The sequence below is a fragment of the Lepus europaeus genome, chromosome 9, assembly GCF_033115175.1.
Source record: "Lepus europaeus isolate LE1 chromosome 9, mLepTim1.pri, whole genome shotgun sequence".
NCBI classification, from domain to species: Eukaryota; Metazoa; Chordata; class Mammalia; order Lagomorpha; family Leporidae; genus Lepus; species Lepus europaeus.
Genome location: NC_084835.1, coordinates 97,428,730 through 97,455,150, shown reverse-complemented (window position 1 = coordinate 97,455,150; position 26,421 = coordinate 97,428,730). Strand labels below are relative to the sequence as shown.

Genomic DNA, 26,421 nt, shown 5'->3' with positions numbered 1-26,421 from the left:
AGTTTACTTGTAGAAATTACTTTGTAGGCCTCGCTCTGAAGCGTTGTGGATTAACCAGGTCTGTTTCTTTGCTGTCTCCCCAAACCCCAATAAAATAGTGGTCAAGGGACCTTTTAAAAAGTCATGACCTCATTAAGTTAGAGAGAAGGAGAGGGGAACACGATGTTAAAAACATTTTGGAAGTTGGAAAACTGAGTAATAATGAGCTTAACTGATCAGGGGAAGCTGAAAGCTAAATGCCTTCATGGCTGGAAAACTCCAGAAAGCGAAGCTGATTCTCGGCCCAGAGCCTGGAAAGACTTGGGTGCTGGAAGCGCCGATGTTTCTGAGCGCAGACTACGGGGATGGACTTGAAGGCGCACTGGGTGCTGAGCTTCCTGGCCCTGCACCCGGCAGTGGGGGATCCCTCTGGGCCCCCAGCTGGATGCCAGAGATCTGCTCTCTACCCAGGCTGAGCCCAGAGGCTTCCCAGCTGTCAGACACAGTGGGCATAGGCGACAGAAGGGACAGAGAGTGGCAGCATCTTGATGTGGCTGCTGGCATCCTGGCAGGGTCTTACTGCCCTGTTCCCTTTACCACTGGGAGATCAGGGGAGGCTCTTCTAGAAAAACATGAACCCAAGCACAGAGGCCACGTCCATTTTTGCGTTCTCAGTGAAAGCCCGAAACCTTCCATGGGACCCAGCCCGTGGCAGGCCCCGTGTGCACACCACGCTTCCCAGCAGCGCTGGCCTTGCCGTGGAGGTACACAGAGAGCCAGACTTCCCAAACACTTGAAAAAGCAGCTGACTGTAAGAGATCCAAGAAAGAAAAAAAAAAAAAAAATCATGTAGGAGGAAATTTGTGGGAATAGATTGAAAAAATCCCTAATTGTAGTTGTGCCTCTGTAACACAACCAATTTCCTTTCCATTCTCCTCTGGCTTAAACCCTTTTAGAAACGCTTTCTTTGGAATTACCTTCAAAATCTGTAGTGTATTCATTCTGCTAAACTCCTGTGGAGGTAAATCCTCTGAAACTCGCTGGGGTTTTTTCAGCTGGCCGAGGTGCATGGGCTCCCATGGCCCTCACTTCCATCGGCCTCTTCTCTGCTGGAAGCAGTCCCTGGGCCTGGGGCAGGCTGCAGCTCAGACGGTCGCCCTGAAATTGTGCAGTGAGTGGCTGTGTGGCTTTTGTCTTATTTTTATCTTAATATAAAATTAACCAATTTAACTCCTTTAGCTACAGATAGGGAAGTGATGCAGAAAATAAAGTAATAACAGAACAGAGTGACTCAGGGTAGAAAGCAAGCCTGGATGTATTCCTTTAAAATACTTAACTTGTGAGACTTGGCACCTGTCTTCCTGGATAAGTAGAGTGCCGTCAGGAGCTCCAGAGTTGTTTTGTAGTCCTACAGAGGGGCTGTCATTTTATATTTCTTCCTTTATGGTTTTTTGTTTTTGTTTTTGTTTTTTGACAGGCAGAGTTAGAGCAAGCAACAGAGAGAAAGGTCTTCCTTTTTCCATTGGTTCATCCCCCAAGTGGCCGCTAAGGCCGGTGCATTGCCGTTGGCACACTGCACCAATCCAAAGCCAGGAGCCAGGTCTTCCTCCTGGTCTCCCATGGGGTGCAGGACCCAAGCACTTGGGCCATCCTCCACTGCACTCCCTGGCCACAGCAGAGAGCTGGACTGGAAGAGGAGCAACCTGGACAGAATCTGGTGCCCTGACGGGGACTAGAACCCGGGGTGCCGGCGCCGCAAGGCGGAGGATTAGCCTAGTGAGCTGCATTGCTGGCCTTCCTTTATGTTTTCAGTGGGACAGAATCAACTGTACTTTACTCATTCATTATTATCAAACCTGGTAGACTGTATTATCCTGGAATAGTAGCAGGCAACCAGAATTAACTAGTGCTGATTTTACTGGCATGGTCTACGAAATACACTTAGAACTTCTTGTAGTGGATTGAAATGTAGATCAATTTTGTTCTGAGATGAGTCCATTTGCTCCTCCTGTACGATTAAGTTATAAAGGCCTTTGATTTTGCTAATGAGAAGCTTGATTTATAGTGTGTTAGAATAATTCCAATATTAGCCTCAGAACTAAACATTGCAACATTATACTCTTTGTTTTCTGAATACAAGTTTTCATAAATAAAACTTAGCTCTGTGTCTTCCACTTCGAGGCAGTCAGCTTTGGAGCTTTCTGGATGCTGTGGAGCAGAGCTCTGCTTGTGATTCGATCTTTCCTGTGTATGTTTGGAGCAGAGTCGTTTTGGGTAGCATTGAGACACTGGCAGTTTGACTTTCTGAATGCAAAGAGAACCACTACCATTTGTTCTCTGTCATTCAACATTCTTTTTAATAACTGCATGAACCTGATTTAAGTGACCTGTATCTTACTTTTTTTCTGGTTGCCAACTTTGTTTTCCAATTATCAGTGAGTACTTTTTAAAAATTACTTAAAAACACTTTTTTTCTCCCTCTTCCCTTCCCCTTCTACTATGATGGAGAACATTTGATTCCCACAGGCTTTTCCCATCCTCTGCTTTGCTCTGAGGTGAAAACAAGAGTGATTGCTCAGCACTGGTACCAGATAGGTGCCCAGTGGAACACACGGGCACGGCAGCTTAGTCTTGGGTATAGATTATTAGAAACAGATGTTATCCGTCCTTGCTCCTTCCTTGAGTGACGCTCAGAGGGCCCAGGGAAGTGGTGCAGGGATAGGATTGAAATTTCAGCGACCTTGTTCTCTATAACAATGGCAAGGTGGTTTATATTTATTCATTGGGTTAGATGGTTTCTGCTTTGGGTACTTGAGAAGTCAAGGACTTCCGTTGTGTGCTGGTGAATGTGTAGAACTTCATCTGGGTGTCTAAGCTCATACGATGCCCTTACAATCTGTCTCCTAATCTGGCTCATGGAACTCACCAGGGATTTTTGTATTCAGAGTGTTCCATGAAAAGTGGATTGATTGACAGAGTTTTTCCTCTGGGTAGAAGCCGTTGTTTAAAAATAATTTGTTGGGGCCGGCGCTGTGGCATAGTGGGAAAAGCCACTGCCTGCAGTGCTGGCACCCTATATGGGTGTCGGTTCAAGTCCCGGCTGCTCCACTCTCCGCTATGATCCAGCTCTCTGCTATGGCCTGGGAAAGCAGTAGAAGATGGCCCAAGTCCTTGGGCCTTTGCACCCATGTGGGAGACCTGGATAAAGCGCCTGGCTCCTAGCTTCGGATTGGCTCAGCTCTAGCCATTGCGGCCAACTGGGGAGTGAACCCTCGGAGGGAAGACTAACCTCTCTCCTTTCTTTCTTTCTCTCTGCCTCTCTGTAACTTTGACTTTCAAGTAAATAAATAAATCTTTTAAAAATTTTTTTTAAAAATATTTTTTTAAAAAAAAGATTTATTTATTTATTTGAAAGAGTTACACAGAAAGAGGAGAGGCAGAGAGAGAGAGAGTCTTCCATCCTCTGGTTCACTCCCCAGTTGGCCACAATGGCCGGAGCTGTGCAGATCTGAAGCCACCCCATGCGGGTGCAGGGGCCCAAGAACTTGGGCTATCTTCTACTGCTACCCCAGGCCATAGCAGAGAGCTGGACTGGAAGTGGAGCAGCCAGGACTAGAACCGACGCCCATGTGGGATGCTGGCACTTCAGGCCAGGGCATTAACCCACTGCACCACAGGGCTGGCCCCATAAATAAATAAATCTTTAAAAAAAAGTAATTTGTAGGGGAAGGCATTTTGTTGTAGCAGATCAGATCACCACCTGCGATGTCAGCATTTGAGTCCCAGATGCCAGTTCAAGTCCCAGATGCTCCACTTCTAATCCAGATCCCTATAAGTGGCCTGGAAAAAGCAGTGGAAGATGACCCAAGTGTTTAGGCCCCTGCTGTCCACCATATGGGAGACCCAGATGAAGATTCTGCCTCCTGGCTTTGGCTTGGTACAGTCCTGGCCATTGAGGCCATCTGAGGAATGAACCAGCAGATGGAAGATCTCTCTCTCTCTCTCTGTGTGTGTGTGTGCATGTGTGTGTGTCTCCCTTTCTCTATAACTCTTTCAAACAAATGAGTAAATTTTAAAAAAATAACTTGTAATCATTTTTTCCTTTTCTGTTTTCCTTCGAGAGTGTGATTTAAGTTAAATGTGGACTCTGCTGCTTACGTAAGTAAGCTAACCTCTGAGCTTTGATCTCTTCACCTGTAAAGTAATGATCACAATCATACCTGCTCTTTAAGAGCAGGGTTTGTGTGAGGGGCTCAGCAAGATGCCTCTCAGAGGGTAGAATGCTCAGGGAGTGCTTGCTATTCACACAGGAGCTAAGATTTAAAATAGTAAAATATTTGAAGCTATTGGAATAATTTAAAACTGAGCTCAATTCATAAAAGAAATGTTCTCTCTTAGAGAGAAGGGTGGGCATTTGGTGCAGTGGCTGAATCACTGCGTGGGATGCCCACATGCCCTATTGTAGCGCCTGGTTCAAGTCCTGGCTACTCCACTTCTCATCCAGCTTCCTGCTGATGTGCACCTGGGAGGGAGCAGATGATGGCTCAGCTACTTGAGTCCCTGCAGCTTGCTTGGGAGACGGATTGAGTTTCTGGCTTCAGCCCCACCCAGTCTGGGTTGTTTGTGGGCATTTGGATGGAAGCGCTCTCTCTCTCTCTCTCTCTCTCTCTCTCACTCTCACTCTCACTCATTCACTCTGCCTTTCAAATTAAAAGAAAAAGAAAATAAAATCTTAAAAAGAGAAACTCTTGGGTTGTAAACTTCATAATACAGTGAACACACTGAATCTCTGCACAGTCCTTTGCTCAGGGAGCCTCAGTTGACAACATAGACCTATGAATTTCATGACTTTCAAGATTTTATTTACTGTGAGAAATGCATGAGTGTGCTACTGTGGTTTTTAAAAAATTGTCTTCGCAATAATTATGAGCTGCAGTGTGACATTTTAATACATGCATACGATGTACACTGATCAAAACGGTAATCAGCCTTTCCCTTTCCTTGACATTACTTTGTGATTGGGGCCTCAGAGCTTCTGTCTTCCATGTGCTTGTACGATATTTACTAGGTTATTGGGACCTGTGGTCTCCTCACAACGCTTTGTAACACTAGGAACACTTATTTTTCCTGTCTGACTGGTTTGGTCCCCATTATCCAAACTCCCTCTCTCCTCACCCACCCCTCCCAGCCTCTAATAATCACTATCTGGTGTTCACATGGAACCTTATTTAGCTCCCACATGAGGGAGAACATGCAGCATCTGTCTTTCTGTGTCTGGATTATTTCTCTCAACATGGTAACCTTTAGTTCCATCCATTTTGCTGCAAATGACAGGACTTCATTTTTTTTTTTATGACTGAATAATGTTCCATTATATGTATATATCACATTTTATTTATTTAAGCCGTTGTAACTTTTTTAAAAAAAGATTTATTTATTTATTTGCAAGTCAGAGTTACACAGAGAGAAGGAGAAGCAGAAGAGAGAGAGGTCTTTCATCTGCTAGTTCACTCCCCAATTGGCCACAATGGCCGGAGCTGTGCCGATCTGAAGCCAGGAGCCTGGAGTTTCCTCTGGGTCTTCCCATGTGGGTTCAAGGATCCAAGGACTTGGGCCATCTTCTACTGCTTTCTCAGGCCATAGCAGAGAGCTGGATTGGAAATGGAGCAGCCGGGTCTCGAACTGGTGCCCATATGGGATGCTGGCACTGCAGGCGGTGGTTTTACCCGCTATGCTGCAGTGCTGGCCCCTTGCATATATCTTATATTACAACAGATCAGTTTGTTAAACAGGTTGTTCACTCACTTGGATTATGTTGGGCAGTCTTGGCAATGAGGATTTTAGTTAGATACCCTCCTTACTTGTGGCCTCGGAAAGAAGAGTTACTCATTCCTTATTTTCTTCATTAGTTGGGCCAAGCCCACTGCTGTCTTAGAGTGAGATTGAATGTGGTTGTGGAACTTGAGACTTGCTGTGTGTCCTTTATGGCATTGATTGCTGTGTTCCTTGTGATTTAATATTCTCTTCAGTACTTGTACTCACTTCTCAAAGCTTCCCTGCCAGTTCTACTTATGGCAAGGCAGAAAGGAATTTCTTTTTAATTTCTGGGTAGCAGATGATGTTTGCTTTGATGCATTGGACGTAACTGCTGGATTTGTAGTTAGGCACCTGGGTTTAGTTCAGCAAAGATGTATTGAATATATGTTACAGTTGCCTATCAGTATCTGGAGGGGATTGCTTTAGGACTCCTGTGGACACCAAAATCCACGGATGCACAGGTTCCTTATATAGAATGACTAAATATTTTCACATCGTCATCACACATCCACATATTTCAAATCATCTCTGGATTACTTGTAATGCCTAATGTTGTTTAAATGCAGTGTAAATAGTTGTTGTACCATATTGTGTATCGGGCGTAGTGACAAGGGAAGAAGTCTGCACGTGTTCAGTACACATGCAGTTATTTTCCTCCCAATATTTTTGCTCTGCAGTTGACTGAATCCATGCATGTGGAACCTTCAGCTATGAAGAACTGACTGTATGTACAAGCTTTGTTAGTCCCTGCCTTCAAGAAGTACAGGGTCCCGTAGGGGCCTGCCTGCATGGAGAGAGAAAACGATGATTTAATGTAACCCACATGTGCAATGGATGACATGTACAAGGCATAGAAACCTTATAGATGATTATTTTTATTCAGGGTGAAACAAGAGAGTTGGGTTTTATGGAAGAGAAAAAGACTGAAGACGGTTCAAATGGATAAAGATGTGTCTTAAGGAAGTTGGGTTTTTATTTTCAGAGAGTGTTCCTGCAGAGGTTATGGTATTAATGGAGTGTATAACGGTGCTTGGCAGGTAGCTTGGTAATGCTGGGCTGGGTGTCATAAAGGGGATGGAGTGGAAAGGGATGCAAGGCTGTATTGTGAAGGGTCTCACATGCTGTGAGCTTGGAAATCTTTCTGATACATGGTATTCAGCTTAAAGTGATTGAAAAATCAAAGACAGGAGAGAGACAGGACTGGGTTCAGTTTGCTCCCTGTGTCAGCAATCTGGAGGTCTGATTGGATGTACGAGTGCTGTAACTAGTTAGGAAGATTGAGATGAGTTCAGGAATAAGTTTTTTTTTTTTTAAAGATTTATTTATTTATTTGAAAGGTAGAGTTACAGAGAGAGAGAGAGAGAGAGAAAGAAAGTCTTCCATTCCCTGGTTCACTCAGGGCCTAGGGACTGAGTGGGTATAGAAAGGTGAGAGAGAGGAGTCCCGGCCTTGGCCTTGGGTTACTGATGCTGTCGCCGCAAAGGAGACACAGGACCATACAAGTGGACTGCAGTGTTGGGAAAGCTGAGCTGATGACCGTAGGCGGAGGGGGCGGAACAATTGGATACGAAGATGCAGAGACGGTGGAGAGACCACTACAGCAAAGCTGTAGACTTAGGAGTCACCAGCCTATCGGTCGTGTTGGTGAGGGGGATCACAGGGAGTGAGCAGAGGAGAAAAGCCCTGCTGGGACCACCTGCAGTTTGAAAGGCTTTCGGGGAAGCAGGCAAGAGGGAGAAAAAGGAGTTGGTCAGAAATAGGGTGTTCGAGGAACTAAGGAGAGAAAGACTTGTGAAGGTGTAGGGATCAGTAGTATCCATGACCAGAAATCAGGTAGGGTGGGACTGCCGTTGTGGCGTAGCAACTTAAGCCTAAGCCTGTGATGCCAGCATCCCATGTGGATGCCCGTTTGTGTCCCAGCTGCTCCACTTCCAATCCAGCTCCCTGCTAAATGTGCCTGGGAAAGCAGTGGAAGATGGCCCAAGTGCCTGGGCCTCTGCACCCATGTGAGAGACACGGAAGAAGCTCCTGGCTCCTGGCTTCAGCCTGGCCCAGCCCCGGCTGTTGCGGCCATTTGGGGAGTAAACCAGTAGATGGGGGACCTCTCTCTGTCTCCCTGCCCCATCCCCCAGTTATGCCTTTCAAATAAAAAAATCACCTAAGGACACTGGAAATCTGGAGGTCAGGTGACTATAGCACTTTGTGCTGCTGTACTTGGGAAGGCCTATTTCCCTGTGCTTGTCTTTGAGGAGGTGGGCGGCTTCCTGTCCGTGATCCATAGGGCTTCAGAAATGGTGCCTTGAGGCCCATTGAGAAGACGGATGATAACGTCAAGTGATGTGTGGGGAAGAGGGGACAGTCCCCTGCCCTTGCTCAGTCAGAGCAGCCAGAGCAGCTTAATTTTGTTCTCTTTCATATATTTGACCTTAATATAAGGTTTCATTGAGAGAAATAGTACATTAGAAGAGCTCTGGTAACTGCTGGCTTACAAGCACCTTAAGATACCCTTGAACTTTAGCAGCTGTATGTAGGAGCTGGTGTTTGTGATGCTGGCATCCCATATCCCAGTGCTGATCCAGTCCCTGCTGCTCTGCTTCTGATCCAGCTTCCTGCTGGTGTTCCTGGGAAGGCAGCAGCAGATGGCCCAAAAACCTGGGTGGAGAACTAGATAGGGTTTTTGGCTCTTGGCTCCAGCCTGGCCCACCCTGGCCCAGCTCTCCATCAGGGCCATTTGGGGAGTGAACCAGTGGATAGAAGATCCCTCTCTATCTGTTTCTCCCTCTTCCCTCCCTCCCTCTCTGATTTGCCTTTCAAATTAAATATTTTTTAAAAGTATATTTGACTAATAGCTAATGTTCAGAATTCTTGTATTAGCTGAAGATCATAATAGATGCTAACTTGTTCATGATTTGGATTTTATTCAGTGGTCAACATGAGTGTCTGAGCTTTTGTAAAGATCGCTATTCATATTCTCATTAAGGATGAAAACCTGACTTCTAAAAGCTCCATTCTGTTGTGTGCTTGGTTAAAACATTCTTTATGTTTCTCACCAGGTTCTGATTCGGAAGATCTTTTGGAAGAACTGCTGTGCTGTTTGATACAGTTGATCACTGATATTCCACTCTTGTAAGTTCTGGCCATGCCAGGGTTTGTTTTATCTTCGTTGTGTACTGAAGATGATAACTGGTCATGCTGAGCAGTTGGTGGGTCTGGGTGGAGTACTTTCATGTGTGTTTCTAAGGAATTGTACATTCATGGAATTCTTTTATATCTCTTGCCTAATTCTAGATGCTTATTATCAATCATCAAAAGAAGAATTTTATGTTGTTGAGGGCAAAACAAACCCCTTAGTAATGTGCAGCATATGGTAGGCACAGGATTAGAATAATTTCTGTAATAAGAGATTGTACGATCTCTGGAAACAAGAGTTAGGACGGAAGCAGTTTGAATTCCATCTGTATGTGGTAGACACAGCCGGTTGACCACATAGTATTTGTTCTTTCTTTCTGACTTCCTGATCTTATTTCTAGCTTCTTTTGAGAGACCACATGTTCATTTCTAGTCTTCCTTGAAGCCAGGTGGGGTGGAGAGATGTAGGGGGAAGTCCCCCAGTGACTGTGGGGTGAAGTTCTGTAAAGGGACTAATTCAACTAGGAGGTGTTATTTTTTGATTCTTGATGCTGTCTTTCCTGCTGACTGGAATGTGGACAGGGTCTTTTGAGATGTTTGTTTAGCTTCATACCATGAGCCAAGAGTCACAGAAAATTCTGCCCTGAACTCGTTGAGCTGCTCAACCAGAATTAGTGGCTATCAAGCCCCCTCCCTCACACATGACCTCTCATTTGGCAAAAATTAGCTCTTGGGGCTGATTGTGGCTTGGTGAGTAAAACTGCCATCTGTAGTACTAGCATCCCATACGGGCACTGGTTCAAATCCTGGCCACGTCTGCTTCTCATCCAGCTCTCTGTTAAGACAGCAGAGGATGACCCAAATACCAGGGCCTCTGCCACCCACATGGGAGATCTGAATGGAGTTCTAAGCTCCTGGCCTCAGCCCATCCCAGCCCCCGCCCATTTGTGGCCATTTGGGGATTGAACCAGTAGATGGAAGATATCACCTTCTCTCTGCCTTTCCTCCTTTCTCTGTAACTCTGCCTTTCAAATAAATAAAGTGAATGTTTAAAAAAGCTTACTTGTTTATGTTGTTCCAAGTATGTTTCTGTCACTGCAGCTCAGTGCAGTTCCTATGGAGTTCAGAATGTGTGGTCTGTTTGGTTTTTAGAATTTACTCATTTTATTTATTTGAGGAGCCTAGAGAGGGAGAGACAGATAGGGAGACAGAGGGAGAGAAAGAGACAGACAGAGTTCCTGTCACTGTTTCATTTCTGCGACATCTGGGGCTGAGGCAGGAGCTGGGAACACAGTCCAGGTCTCCCAGGTGGGTGGCAGGAACCCTGCTACTTGAGCCATCACCTGCTGCTTCCCAGGGTCGGCAACTGGAGGGCAGCTGGGAATCAAACCCAGGTATCCAGTGTGGGCTGTGTGTTTTTTTTTTTTTTTTAAGATTTATTTTATTTATTTGAAAGACAGAGTTACAGAGAGAGGTAGAGACAGAGAGAGAGGTCTTCCATCTGCTGGTTCACTCCCCAGAAGGCCGCAATGGCCGGAGCTGTGCCAATCTGAAGCCAGGAGCCAAGAGCTTCTTCCAGGTCTCCCACTTGGGTGCAGGGGCCCAAGGGCTTGGGCCATCTTCTTCTGCTATTCCAGGCCATAGCAGAGAGCTGGATAGGAAGTGCAGCAACCGGAACTAGAACCGGGCCCATATGGGATGCCAGTGCTTCAGGCCAAGGCGTTAACCCGCTGCACCACAGCTCTGGTCCTGGGATATGGGTGTTTTAACCTCTGGGCCAAATGCCTGCCCCACAAAGCAATGATTCTCAATCTTTTCAAAAAAATCTGTCTCCCTGACAAGCCTTGTTAGACATTTCTTTCATCATTACTCCTTCTCCCAATGAAATTTGAATGCCCTCAAAATTGAATATGTGTCTATCCTGGTCTTTTGGAGGACCACAAACCATTATAGTATCTGTGAATGTTTTCGCCCCTGAAAAATTAGGTTTTACCCTGTTGATGACACATAGTTTATTTTATTTTATTTTTTTATTTTTTTTGACAGGCAGAGTGGACAGTGAGAGAGAGAGAGAGACAGAGAGAAAGGTCTTCCTTTGCCGTTGGTTCACCCTCCAATGGCCGCTGTGGCCGGCGCACGGTGCTGATCCAAAGGCAGGAGCCAGGTGCTTCTGGTCTCCCATGGGGTGCAGGGCCCAAGCACTTGGGCCATCCTCCACTGCACTCCTGGGCCATAGCAGAGAGCTGGCCTGGAAGAGGGGCAACCAGGACAGAATCCGGCACCCCGACCGGGACTAGAACCCGGTGTGCCGGCGCCGCAAGGCGGAGGATTAGCCTGTTGAGCCATGGCGCCGGCCAATGACACATAGTTTAAAAGGAATTATTTTTGAAATAAGGAGGTAGGTTTTAAGGTCTATCATTGCAGAGGCTCAGTCTACACGAGGGTATAGTTAGAAATGTCCTATTAGCCTGTGACCCAAAGAGGGGGGTATCTGTGAGAAGATGGGCTCCTGGCCTCTGTTGTCTGTGAGTGCAGCATCAAGAATTTTACTGTAGACTTAGAAGCAAGGAGCACTGAAGCTTGCTGTGGTTGGATGGCGTTGTGCAGCCTGGCAGGTGGCCCTTTGGTACACAGCTATTTGCATGCCTGGCATCCTTTCTCCCCTTCCACTCCAGTGCATTCCAGTATCACTTAGATGGCCGTGGGTTTCCAGTTTAGTCTGCAGATACTTTGGCAGTTACATTAGTGCTATGGTTTGAACATCATTTGGCCCCTAAACTCATGCAGCCTTCCCCCCAAGTTCCTAAGCTAATGGCATCAATAGGGTGGAAATGTAATCTATTTATGGTATTCAGGAGGTGGGCCTAGTGGGAGGTGCTTAGGTCTTGGGAGATGTGCCCTTGGAAGGTAGTTCCTGTGAGAGGGTTGTTAGGAAAGGCTGAGCTGGGCCCAGCCACTGCTGCCCAGCTCACCAGGTGATTCTTCACAAGGGCTCCCCCATTGCCATCCTCCACCCACCTCAGAGGCCAAACCAACGGGGCATCATAATCCTGGGCTCGAACCTCCAAAGTGCGAACTAAATAACCCTTTTCTCTTTACAAAGTTAGTTTGCTCAGGTATTTCATTCTAGTAAAAAGTGACTGGGGCAGTTAGCCCCATGCTCTAGTTTGCGTCAGTGATGTGAGAAGCCATGAGCTTGCAGTGCCTGTCCCCTGTAGCCTTCTACTCATTGCCCTCTCTTCCTTCTGGAAGGTGGAGGCGGTGCTTAGGCGATCTCTAAACTAGGATAATGAGCTTCCTATGCCAAGAAGAGTGTCCCAGGAGCATGGGGCATTGATGACATTATGAAACTATTATACTGGCCCCAGGTCCCTTGTCTTTGGATTCCTTCTTGCATGAGAAAAATGAACACCTAACTTGGCTAAGCCACTGTGGTTAGGTTTCCTGTTACAGGTGAGGGAGGGACTCACTTATACTTATTTTGTTAATTCTTTTTTTGTCATAGTATGTGGGATGCCTCATATGTTCCTGTTTTAATTTTCTTTTTAAAATTTTTTTTCTTAAAGATTTATTTATTCAAAAGGCAGAGTTACAGAGAGATAGGGAGGGAGTGAAGGAGGAAGGGAGGGAGGGAGGAAGGAAGAGAGAGACAGGGAGAGGGAGAGAGGAAAGAATATCTTCCATCCGTTGGTTCACTTTCCCATATGGCCAGTGGCCTAAACCAGGAGCCAGGAGCTTCATCCAGGTCTCCCATGTGGGTGCAGGGGCCCAAGCACTTGGGCCATCTTCTGCTGCTTTCCCAGGCCATTAGCGGGGAGCTGGATCACAAGTTAGAGTAGCCGAGAATCAAACTGTGCACATATGGGATGATGACATCACAGGCGGCTTAACCCACCATGCCACAACGCTGGTCCCTCTTGATTTCATTTTAACTAGCTTTACCTCTGATTACATTTTTTTTTTTGTCAAATACCAGCAATTTGGTGTGTATCCTAAAAGAGTACATTCCTTTTTTGCTGTTGTCAATAGGATGTTTTGGTACAATTAAGGGGGAAGACAATACAGTTTTAGATAATAACTAAGCTTGGACACAGTGACTAGAACAGCCACTTACACACTCTTAAGGAGGAAACAGTGTTGTAATATATCAATCATTTCATGTTTCAATGTGTTTGTGCTTTGTAAATGAACTGAAAATGCACAGACAGCCAGATGTCTTGTCTTGGGTACACTTGGCTTTAACCAGCTGCTGAAACCATCTCATGATTGAATGTTCTTGGAACTCCATCCCACAGAAGGTTTGTCTTGGTTACAGTTTCCATGTGAAACCAAACTATTCTTTAGATGTTTCATCTACTGTAACTGTGCTGCAGGTTATGGATCATCTTCTAATTTAAGAGAGATTAATATATAAAAGCTGGGAATGCTTTCACATCTCAGCATCTCACAGTAAACTTTCTTACTTAACAATGGCGTGCCTGGGCTGAATTAGCAGGTGAATAATAAGAGAAATCTAATTTTAATGGCTACTAAGGATAATTCAATAGTAGATTAAATGTTTTATATGAGACTCTGGTAAATTATTCTGTTAATATTAAAGTGATTACACCAAAACACACATATACACATAAACATGAGGGAACTTTACAAAGTTGATCGAAAATATGTATTATGAAAAATACTGCAAATATGCTATGTATTTTTTGGGCCAAAATAAACTTGTTTTGGTTCTAGTTTTCCACTAATTTTTAAATGCCTTTGTACATATGTGTTTGTGTGTGATATATATTTATTTAGAGATTTATAAATTAAGTTTTAAATGAACTTTACTATTAAAAAATTAAACTATAGTAGTTTAGATAAACTCTCAGAGGTTCATCATAGTGAACTTTAATAGGAGTTCATCTGCAGTGAAGATTGGCTTTTTTTGAAAAATAATTATTTGAAAGATTGAGTTACAGAGAGTTAAGGACACACACACACCGGGGGGGGGGGGGGGGGGGAGACCGAGTGAGCGAGAGCTTCCATCTTCTGTTTTACTTCCCAAACAGCTGCAATGGCCAGGGCTGGGCTCGGCTTAAACCGGAAGCCAGGAACTCCATCCAAGTCTCCAAATTGGCTGCTGGGGCCCACACACTTGGGCCATCTTCTGCTGATTTCCCAGGCATATTAACAGGGAGCTGGATTGGAAGTGGAGTAGCTGGTACATGAACCAGTGCCCCTATGGGATGCCAGTGTCACAGGCAGCAGCTTAACCCACTGTACCACAGTGCCCGCCCAAGATTGGCTTTGAAGTAGTTGGTGGCTACTGCTTCTCAGACACATTGAATTTCTTGATAAATTTTTAATTCTCTGAGGTATTAATCTTCAAAGTCAGATTAAAATTATATATCTTTCAGGAATCCTTAAGACTATCCATCTCAGAATTTATATATTAAAATAAAGATTAAGTCATGCATGGGCTTAAGACTTGACATTTTAAAAATTATTTTGGGTTGATCCCTCTTGAATTTGAATAAGTCTCCCAGAGTAAAACTTTGCCTTTAATTTTTGTAGCTTCTCTGTGATCTCAAGGCATTGAATGGGGCAGGAATCCAATAAGATAAATGTATTTTCCTCAAGACACTAGTAAGGAGTATAATAGAGAGAATGTTTGGTTAGACCAGAGCTGAAAGCTTGGCACTTGGAATTGGTGACACGGGGTCACTGTAGGGGCGGAATGAGACCTGTTTGCTGCAGAGTAGTGGGGCTACAGCGGCAGATGCAATTGTGTTGTATAGGCCAATGCTGTACTTGTGTTTTGGTACTGTTTGTGATGCTGTTTTCTTATGAAATAGATATTATTTAGAGAGCTTGAACTAGATTGCTCTCCCTGTCTTTTAACCTGTTTTTGGCAAAGCTGTCACTGCTAGGTGTGTATAATGATGTCATTGTCAGTACAGTCCCTACCCCTTCTCTCTTGTGCCAGTCCCTGTGAGGTCTGCTTAGAATGGGCCTTTCTGTTGGCCTCAGGCCTGACCTACAGCTTCTTCCTCTGAGACCTGTTTTTATGTTCTCTCTTATGAACCTGTGACCTCACTGAGGACTGGAGTTCAAGTAATTTTTAGGCTGAGCCTGATCTACAGGTTTTTCAATTGCAGTTTAATCTGAGAAAACCTTCTCTGGTTTTTCTTAAGTGATAGTTAACAAAAGGTGAGACTTTACAGTCAGTTGCCTTCACTGCCTGTCTGGGTGGCGTGTTGTCCGTTTGTGACTTGGGAGCCTGGGAGAATCTGTCATCTGCCAGCCTTGTGCATGCGCTCACTTCGCTGCAGGCCTCCTGGTCCCAGGGCTCCTGTGGACCGAGCCAGTCTGTCCCATCGCCAGGGCCTCTGCCCTTTGTCCTTCTGCTATGACCTCCTTCATGCTTTCTCCTGCTCAAAGTTCTGTTTCTTAGGAATCTCTTCTCTGACAACCCTAAAGGTGCGCTTTTCTAGTTCTCTGTTCCATTATCATACTTTTTTTTTTTGTCTTTAATACTTATCGTGGCTTTTCATATTATCTGTTAGCTCTCTTGCTTGTACTTCTCAAATAAAATTAGAATGATAGTTCTATGAAAACCAGGTCTCTTCTTGTGCTAGTGTTTGTTTTGCTCACTGCTGCAATCCCTGATATTCAGGCCAGCCCGATGCATGGTAGAATCTCAAAATACTTGCTGAATGAGCAAATTAGCAGGGTGAAACTTATTCAGTGTGCTTAAAACATTTTGTTTGTTTCTCAGCACCTAGTCTGTACAGAAATAGACTTGTGTGTGAAGGCACATTCCATTACGACATAGTGGCTCCAAGCTCTTTGCAGTTGGCACATATTATCTTACTGACATTTGTAATGTAAGGGGCTGGTAGACCTAGAACACTAAGCAGTAGCATCCGACAGTATTTAAGGAAATGATAGATTAATTAGTTATAAATGTGGCATAGTCCAGGACCATTTAGTTAAGGTATAGTCAACATTATATTTTAGTTATCTTCAGATTATCCCTTCACAGTATAGCTTCTTTTTAATTTATTCTCAAAAATATGCCAGGAATATTCTATGTGTATACACTATACTAGATATAGGAAGCTGTGGCTCTTGAAGAGCTTATAGATGGATAGATACACAGCAGGATGGCCCAGTAAGAGGAGTAGTTGATAAGGGCCACAGTGATTTGGAGCCATAGTGATCAGCAGTGGCCAGGTCATTGAAGGGCAGGCAAGAGGAGCTGAATGGGGCCCTCTCGGGAGTGAATAATGTGTTTGGAGAATTATGAGTGTGTGTGTTTGATTAGAGCAGCACATTTGTGGAAGGTTAGGAATGGAGAAGCTGCATTGTTGGATGGAGCAAAACTTGAATGTTAGATTCCATTATGTTTAGGGTTCTCTGTTTATTAAGATATAAAAGTATACTTTTTAGAGCTATTTCTCTGAAATCTGTTTTGGAAATACTTGAGGAAGGATGAAACTGATTAAAAATCTTATTTGTACAATCCAGTGCATCCTCAGGATTTCTGAAGTTAAGGAAATTACATAAAATACACATTTATTTGAACGATAGTCTAAGGATATTGGCTTAGAAGTTATATTGTGGAAAATTTGAATACTGAAAACATTGGGTGCTGACAGTGAGTAGGTGGTTGAAGAACCTGAAGAGTCAGAAATGGTTTCTTTATGAAGTCTCCAGTTATTGGAAGAGAGCGGAAGGGACTAGAGAGACCCCTGGTTGGCAGTGGAGGACCTCACTGTTGGCAGCTTGGTCTAGCTTTGCATGCTGACTCTCAAACGCTTCTCCAAATCTCACCCCAAGAGTTGGATGGCAGTCGCAAATCAGCATTTAAGTTTTTAGGTGCGGTAGGGTAAACATCTAGTACAGTTCTCTGGAAGAATTAGGCATTTAAGACGTTACAAACATTGATTTAAAGACTATAGAATTTTCATATATCAAGATAATATTATATACTAGAAGTTCACATAACCCTTTAGTTTGAAGATTGATATCTGGTGCCTTGGTAAAAGGGGTCCAAGTTAAAAATTTTCCATATGTGTGACATTACCTGGTTTGTTGAAGAAATCTGACCAAATATACTCAGAGGCACAAACAATGTTAACTTTAAGACAGGTTCTCAGGTTGTCATAAATACTTATGTGATTATTGTCAATAAATATAGGGAATATTGGATATCAGAGAAAAGCTCCCTAATTCTGGATCTGGAAGGTAGGTAGGATTTGAATCCCAGATCTACTGTCAATCAGCAACATCATACCAGCCCATGGTTTTCTCATTTTAAAGTTAGAGTTAATAGATCAGAGACAGACATTTGAGTACATGTAGTTCAGTTTTTAATACTTTAGCTACGGAAATTTCAGGAGTTTAGAGGTTAATTCACCTGGCTGTTGAGGGCCCAGCTAGGTTCTGTGTGCTGAAGGAGTAGAAGGGCAGCAGCTGAGAAGGAGTGTTTCATCTGAGATGTAGGTGCCTGCTGCTTTGCCTCCTGCTTCGGTTGCTCAGCCTTGTGTTGGGAACCAAAATCATATATTTGAAAATGTTTTTGGGCCGGCGCCGCGGCTCAATAGGCTAATCCTCCGCCTTGCGGCGCCGGCACACCGGGTTCTAGTCCCGGTCGGGGCACCGGAGTCTGTCCCGGTTGCCCCTCTTCCAGGCCAGCTCTCTGTGTGGCCGGGGAGGGCAGTGGAGGATGGCCCAAGTGCTTGGGCCCTGCACCCGCATGGGAGACCAGGAGAAGCACCTGGCTCCTGGCTTCGGATCATCGCGGTGCACCGGCCGCAGCGGCCATTGGAGGGTGAACCAACGGCAAAGGAAGACCTTTCTCTCTGTCTCACTCTCTCACTGTCTACTCTGCCTGTCAAAAAAAAAAAAAAAAAAAAAAGTTTTTGTACGCTGAGTAATTTTAAAGGGTGTTATTTTATAAGCACTGATTTGGCACAATTTTGCTAAGAGCTTAAAGCTGCTCTTAAAAAAATCATCTTAATTTTTTCACAATAGCAGAATATTATATTACTCAGAAATGCGAAAGTAAAAGTATATGTAAACCACCAGAAAAGCTAAGAATTGAAAATGATTGTGGGGAAGAAATAGATAAAACATTAAATTCCTTATTGATGGCTGCTCAGGTGATTGTTTCTTTTTCATATTTGTATTTTTCCCTTTGCCACATCCTTGACTATATGTAAATTATTATTATTTTTAAGTTAAAAATGGAAGTCATATTGTGATTCTTATTTGTGTGTTATCGTTACAAGTGGGATGGGATATCCCTTCATATATTTAAAAGCAACCTCTAACTTTTGGTCAAGTGTTAGTAATTGTTTTTTGTTCCTGAGAATTCTTCCTCTGACTTTCCCTTGTGTTACGAGTGCGACATCATGAGTTGGCATGAGTGCCTTTTCAACACCCTCATGCCCACTATAGAGTCTGTTACCATTACTTGGCATATTTGTTTTATCGTTGTGGATCTATCTTATCAATGTGCCAGTCAGTCTAAAGTTTTGCTTAGGATATTTTCAGAAGATCTTTTTGTGTTGAATTTTATTTTCTTAAGATCTGCAACTATATTTTAAACAATTGATGCATTTTACTTGTGTATTAGTTTTGTGAGAAGCCATTAAATATGAGATGGATATTTGGGTTTCTGTAATCCACCATTGTGGATGGGTCAAATGGTTATATAGGTAATAAGTGGCACATATGAGACTAAAATCTAGATTTCTTTTTTGTTTGTGTTTTGATTTATTTATTCATTTGAAAGGCAGAGTTAGAGAGAGAGAGAAAATATCTTTCATCTGCTGGTTCACTCCCCACATGACTGCAACAGCTGGGGCTGGGCCAGTCTGAAGCTAGGAACCAGGAGTTTCATGAGAGTCTCCCATGCAGGTGCAGGGGCCCAAGTAACTTGGGCCATCTTCCGCTGCTTTCCCAGGCACCTTAGCAGGGAGCTGGATTGGAAGTGGAGAAGCTGGGAATTAACCAGTGCCCATATGGGATGCCAACGTTGTAGGCCGCAACTTAGCCTGCTCTGCTACAAGGCCAGTCCCAAGAATCTAGATTTCTTGACTCCTAACTTCCAGGTACTTTTTGTTCTCTTGTTAAGATTTTTATAAATTAATACTGCCGGTGCTGTGGCGTAGTAGGTTAAGCCTCTGCCTGCAGTGCAGGCATTCCATATGGGTGCCTGTTTGTGTCTCGGCAGCTCCTCTTCCAATCCAGCTCTGTGCTAATGGCTTGGGAAAGCAGAAGATGGCCCAAGTGCTTGGGCCCCTGCACCAGTGTGGGAGACCCAGAAGAAGCTCCTGGCTTCTGGCTTCAGATTGGCTCAGCTCCCGGCCCTTGCTGCAATTTGGGGAGTGAACCAGCGGATGGGAGACCTCTGTCTCTGGCTCTTCTTTATCTCTGTAACTCTGCCTCTCAAATAAATAAATAAATAAATCTTAAAAAGATTACCATGTCTTTGAGTAATTACCTTTTAAAACTTGCTATCACTATTATTGATAGTATCTATAATGTGAGATACCATATATTAGTCTTCCTCATATTCAACTTTTAGGATCTCTGTGTTGGCATGACCTTGATGTTTCTAAATTTTGGTCTTAATCCTTTGAACTTGTCAGTTGTTTTTTATTAAACTTGTGTTCCACTTACAGTGTACCATCAGGTTTCTTATCCAATAGTAAGTCAAAGGAGCATGTTTTTCCCTCTGTATTCATTGACTTTGCCCTTGGCCAATACTAACACCAATTTCATGAAGGCTTTTGTCTTTATCCAAGTGTTCCACTCTGCCCTCATAGAGCAGTACAAGGTCATGGCGCCTGTCTTTTTTCTTCACACAAAATTAATAACTTGCTCCAACAGTAGTTTGTTCTAGGACATTTCCAGACCAGATGGTGGAAAGTTCTTGGGATACTATGGCAGCCAAAGCAACATTTTGGCTTCTTAAAAGTTGACTTTGTTTTGGTGATTGTGTAATGAAAATCTTCTGAAGATTATACAGGGACATTAAAACAAGAAAGATCTGTTGGCTTAAAACATTTTTCATCTGTTCAAAGCCACCACACTCTGTATGGTAGAATTTTGGTTTCTTTCAAGTGTTTGCCTCTCTGAGGGCTTTTTGCCCGATTATTTGGCACTTAAGATACCCCAACTAATTTATTTTTAATTTTGTATTCACAGGAATCTACATTGCCTTGAGTTCTGTTTTGTGAACACTATAGAAAGTTACAGCAGAAAATGATGTTAGAGGTTGCTTGCTTAGCTGTCCTTATTTACAAGTAAGAAAACCAAGACCCACAAGAGTTATTTGTTGAGGTTAGCAGAGTGAATTGATAGAGAACTTAGAAATATGTCTTGGCTTTCCTAATTTTAAGGCAGTGACGCCAATGGTATACCATAATGCAGTTTGGTGTATCTGTATACATGTGTGTTGAGTGTGTTTGGAGGAGGGGATTTCAAAAAGTTTGTGCACAATGAAATTAAAAAGTGGTATCTCTCCGTCTTTGGCTTGTAGCTTTAGGTTGTTTTGGAAATAATCAAGAATAATAAGTACCTTTTTGTACGATGTCACTAAACTGTATATTGAGTAAAAATTTTTGGTACAGAAATGTATATTCACTTTTTTTTTTGGTTGTTACAAATTAGATGCTTGTGAGTGTTAGAATGCTGCTGTTTTCTTATGAAGGAACAGAATTTCTAGGTATAAAATCTGTCCATCCTCTGCCACCTTCCCAGGTACATTATAAGGGAGCTGGATCGAAAGTGGAACAGCCAGGACTCGAACTGGTGCCCATATGGGATGCTGGCATTACAGGCTGAGGCTTAACCTACTGTGCCATAATGCTGGTCCCAAAAGATTTAAATTAATACTTTATACAAAACTATTTCAATGGCCAATAAGATGTTTAATTTGGTTAATCAGCAGGACAATGCAAATGATAGCCATAATGAGATATTATACACTCACTGGAATAGCTAAAAGTAAGAAGACCGACAATGCTGCATATTAGTGAAAACGTGGACCAACTAGAACTTTCAAGAATTGTTGGCAGGGATAAGAAGCCAATTTGAAAAGCTATGGGCTCCGGTTGCCCCTCTTCCAGGCCAGCTCTCTGCTGTGGCCAGGGAGTGCAGTGGAGGATGGCTCAAGTGCTTGGGCCCTGCACCCCATGGGAGACCAGGAGAAGCATCTGGCTCCTGCCATCGGATCAGCGTGGTGCGCCGGCCGCAGCGCGCCTACCGCGGCGGCCATTGGAGGGTGAACCAACGGCCAAGGAAGACCTTCCTCTCTGTCTCTCTCTCACTATCCACTCTGCCTGTCCAAAAAAAAAAAAAAAAAAAAAAAGAAAGAAAGAAAGAAAAGCTATGGGCTGTATGATTCCAACTGTAAAACATTCCAGAAAAGGCAAAACTATGCTGACAGAGATCTGTGGTTGCAGGGGCTTGAGGGGAGTGCAAGGAGTTTTCAGGGCATGGAAGTGATTCTGCAGGAGACTGTAATTATGGATACATGTATGCATTTGTCAAAATATGTAGGCCGGCCCCACGGCTCACTAGGCTAAACCTCCGCCTGCGGTGCCTGCACCCTGGGTTCTAGACCCAGTTGGGGCGCCGGATTCTGTCCTGGTTGCTCCTCTTCCAGTCCAGCTCACTGCTGTGGCCTGGGAGTGCAGTGGAGGATGGCCCAGGTCCTTGGGCCCTGCACCCTCATGGGAGACCAGGAGAAGCACCTGGTTCCTGCCTTCGGATCAGTGCGGTGCGCCGGCCACAGTGCGCTGCCAGAGCGGCCATTGCGGGGTGAACCAACGGAAAAAGAAGACCTTTCTCTCTGTCTCTCTCTCTCACTGTCCACTCTGCCTGTCAAAATAAATAAATAAATAAATAAAATTTAAAAATGTGTAGAACATGGGACACCAAGAAGGAACACTGATGTCAACTATGGATGATAATGGTGTGATAATGATGAGTCAATGTAGCTCATTGATTAGAACAAATATGTGAGAGGTCTTCACAAAGTTGATGGAAAATGTGTATTATTATTATGACTGACTTTTTAAACTTTCTTGCACCAAAATAATCTTACCTTTGAGTTCTCTGAACCCTTTGAAGTACTGTTGTACTCTGTGTAAAACTGTGTGGCAGCTGTGTGTGTGCGTTGGTGGGGAGGGGATGTGAGAACTCTCTCTGCTTTCCATCAGTTTTCTATGAACATACAACTATGCTAAAAAAGAAATACAGTCCACGTTAAAACATTACTGTGAGGGCATCAATAGAACAACCAGCTTAAGAAGAGGACTGACAGTTTCTTAGAGTCAAATATCCACCTGTCCTCTCACCCTACAATTTACTTCGTAGTATTTATCCAAGAGGAAAGAAAATACTCCTCTATCAATGATTGTAGGCAAAATTTCTAAAGCTTTATTCATTAGTAGCCGTAAACAAGACGCAACTCAAATATCCGTCATTATTACCCTGTTGTTTTCTGTACTTTATTCCAATAATTTCTTTTTTATTTTGATTTTATTTGCAAAAAGAGCAGAGAGCTCCTATCCAGAAGTACCCGTAATAGCCAAGGCTGGGCAAGGCCAAAGCTGGGATCTGGGAACTCCATGCAGTCTCCCAGTGGGTGGCAGGGACCATCATCTGCTGCCTTCCAGGGTGTTCATTAACAGGAAGCTGGATGGGAAGCAGAACCAGAACTCAAAGCCAGGCTCTCTGTAACGGGCTACAGGCATCCCGGGCGGTGGCCTAATCATTGTGCCGAGCAGCTCTCTGTTGTCACTAAGTCTCCCTTTAGCTGTTCTAGTCTGAATTTATGTTCTTTCTTGTTTTTTGAAAAATAATCAATTGAAGTTTTAAATTTGGGTAATATATTTTCCAGTCGTAGAATTTTCCCCCTAGAACCCAAGTTTCTTAAATGTTTATTACTTTACATGACTTAGAGATCTTTTAGAAATTTTTATACCATGAATATAGAAAGCATAGTTGTGTGCTGTATTTATTGTTGTTGGAAGAGTTTTACTTGTTTTTTTGTGTGGGTATATGGTGTTGTTTCCTGATCATGTAGTCTTTGTCTTTTTTGTGCCTATTTTTGATTGTTCTTCTTGTGATGCTGGGAAACAATTTGATGATTAGGATGATTGTATCTTTCTTCAGAGATTGTCTCTTGGATTCATCTCATTCAGGTCACCCAGATAACTTAAAGCTGGATTGTAGTCCCTGCGAGAATGATGTACTTCCTTTCTTCCCCACTGCCAAGATAAGGATTCCTTTGAGGATCCCAGATTTCTGTGTGTGTAGAATTACCAGGGCTCACACTCATGGACTCTGGCTGTTGTTCCCTGGCCCCCAACCCTGCCAGAAGCACTCGTTAGATCCCAGCCTCTGTTATGGCCCAGTAAGCATACCTCAGGCCAAAGCAATTCCAGATGTCAGGAGCTCTTTATCTTTTCCTAGTGCTTGATTCTTGGTTTTATAATCTCATAACATTTTATTAACTCTTTGATGCTTTGGGGAAATGTGTTTCTCTACTGCCTCTTACCCCCAAGGAGTTTTGTGGACTTCAACAGGAAGGTGCCTTTGAATTTCCTGTCCATTACTGCTAGAAATGGAAATAGCACTTTAAATATTATGTGATACCATTAAATTCATACTGTATCTAAGCTGTTTGAATTATGTTTCATTTTTCTAATGTCAGTTGAATTTTTAAATTCAACAAATGTTCACTGTCTTAAATGGTGTAAACAATAGAGTATGAAAAGTAGTATAATAATTGTGTTCAGAATACATGAGTATAGTTCAAAAATATTGGCAGAAAATACATGTTATAAGAAACCTTTGCTTGAATTTTTGAAAAATTTTGCACCAAAACAAAAGCATCTTTTAATTCTCTGTTTTCCACAAACTTTTTTCAGTACCCTTGTGCTATTAACACCATTCTTCACACTACTGTTAATCTGCTTAGATAAGGAAGAATTTGCTAGGAGGTAAAGCTAGTCCAAAGCCTTGAATGGTCAATATACGTTAGCTCTAAGCAATTTAGGGATGGAGGAGGAAGCTGGGGCTGGCACTCAGGCCTGGGAGATGTGTGGGAATATGGTAACTAGGAAGCACTGATGGACTGATAGCTGCTTTTCACCCATGTGTCTTTTTTTTTTTTTTTTTTAATTTATTTGACAGGTAGAGATGTAGACAGAGAGAGAGAGAGAGAGAGAGAGACAGACAGGACACCCATGTGTCTTTAAAATGTATTTTTTAAAAAAGACTATTTATTTATGTATTTATTGGAAAGGTAGGTTGTCAGAGAGAGTGAGAGACAGAGCGATCTACCATCTGCTAGTTTACACCCTAAATAGCTGCAATGGCCAGAGCTATGCCAGGCAAAAGCCAGGAACTCCATCTCGGGTCTCCCATCTGGATGGCAGGGGCCCAAGCACTCAGGCCATCATTTGCTGCCTCCCAGGTCCATTAGCAGGGAGCTGGGTTGGAAGCAGAGCAGCAGGACTTGAACAGTGCTCTGCTACGGGATGTTGGTGTCACAGGCAGTGGCTTAACTTGCTGCACCACAGCAATTCCCCAAAAATATATTTTTTCAAAGATTTATTATACTTACTTGAAAGGCAGAGTTATAAGGAAAGAGAGAGAGACAGAGAGAGGTCTCCTATCTACTGGCTCACTCCCCAGATGGCTGCAAAGGCCAGGGCTGAACCAGACTGAAGCCAGGAGCTTCTTCCATGTCACCCACGTGGGTGCCATCCTCCAGTGCTTTCCCAGGTGCATTATCAGGGAGCTGGATTGGAGGTGGAGCAGCCAGGACTTGAACCAGTGCCCATAGGGGATGCCGGTGCTGAAGGTGGTGGCTAAACCCACTACGTCACAATGCTGGCTCCAAAATATATTTCTTAAATGGCAGATTTGCAAGTTTTCCTGTTTACGTCGGTTTTTTTCTGATGGGCAGAATTCAAATTTGAGTTCTTATTTTGAAGCTGAGTTTTTAAAGACATCAGTCATTTTCAGTACCATTTATGATGGATTCCTACTTAACAATATACACAAAGACCTGTTATGTAGGTTAAAGACTTAGATGCCAGTGGTCAAAGTAAAGTTAACAGAGAAAATGTACAATGATAAGTTGGTAACATAAGCTGATAAAGGCTCTTAAAAGCATGAATGCACAGATCACAGAGCACAGTTAATTATGGAAGAACTACTGCTGACAAGTGAAAGCTTGGGTAAAGTTAATAGGCAGATGATAGATTCCAGGCAGCTTCTGGAAATGAGCAGTAAAATGGCAGGAATTCCAACAGAAAAATAAAGCAAAATATGTAAAGAGGCAATTTAAAACAATGTGATGTTCCTTTAAGCCCTTCATAATGTAACGTGTTGGCAGACGTGTAGTGATATAGACAATATAAAAACCCTCACGTTTGATGCAGGTATTGTAGCCCAGCAGGTTAAGCCACCATCTGTGATGCTGATAACTCATAGTAATCCAGCTCTCCGCCTATGAAAGAGCAGAAGACGGCCCAGGTGCTTGGGTTCCTGCCACCCTTGTGGGAGACCCAGGTGGAGTTCTGGCTCCTGGCTTCAGCCTGGCCTAACCCCAGCTGTTGTAGCTTCCTGGGGACTGAACCAGGCAATGGGATATCTCTTTCTCTGTTTCTTCTTCTCTATCATTCTACCTTTCAAATAAATCAATCTTTTAAAAAAGATTTAAAGCAATGGCCAGAGCTCAACAGGTCTGAAGCCAGGAGCCAGGAGCTTCTTAAGGTCTCCCACGTGAGTGCTGGGGCCCAACCATTTGGGCCAACCTCCACTGCTCTCCCAGGTGCATTAGCAGGGAGCTGGGTGGGAAGTAGAGCAGCTGGGACTGGAACTGGCTCCCATATGGGATGACAGCCTTGCAGAGAGCGCCTTAACCTGCTGCGCCACAGTTCTGGCCCCAAAATAAATCTTTCAAAAAAACCCACTGTCTGCAGGGCTGTCATCCCATATGGGTGCTGGTTCAGGTCCCAGCTACTCAGCTTCGAATCCAGCTCAGCTTCCTGCTAGTGCATCTGGGAGGGCGGCAGTGGATGACTGAAATGCTTGGGCCCCTGCACCCATGTGGGAGGCCCGGAGGAGGCTCCTGGCTCCTGCCTGGGCCATTGCAGCCATTTAGGGAGTGAACTGGTGGATGGAGGATTTCTCTCCACCCCCCTCTCCCCTCCCTCCTTCTCTTCTTCCCTACCTCCATCTCTCCATCTCTGACTTTCAAATAATTAAATAAATAAATCTTAAAAAAAAAAAAAACAAGAAACCTCAAGTTCCCCTGATGGAGATAGTGACTAGTGTAGACGTTTAGAGAATATCCTATGACCCACCATATATAGGAGTATACTTTGTTTTTTAAAAGTTCATGGCACTGTGGCATAGAGGATAAAACCACGGCCTGCAATGCCAGTATCCCATATCTGCGCCGCTACAAGTCCCAGC

At 43.7% G+C, this 26,421-nt stretch overlaps 1 protein-coding gene across 2 annotated transcripts in view; it reads left to right on the top strand.

The window, feature by feature from the left end:
- The window catches only part of DYM (dymeclin), a 362,668-nt gene that overhangs the window by 73,634 nt on the left and 262,613 nt on the right, over nucleotides 1–26,421 (top strand). For both annotated transcript variants that reach the window (XM_062201648.1, XM_062201646.1), the window contains exon 6: nucleotides 8,850–8,922. In XM_062201648.1, the coding sequence (XP_062057632.1) occupies nucleotides 8,850–8,922 (73 nt within the window). The remainder of the gene's footprint in view (nucleotides 1–8,849; nucleotides 8,923–26,421) is intronic.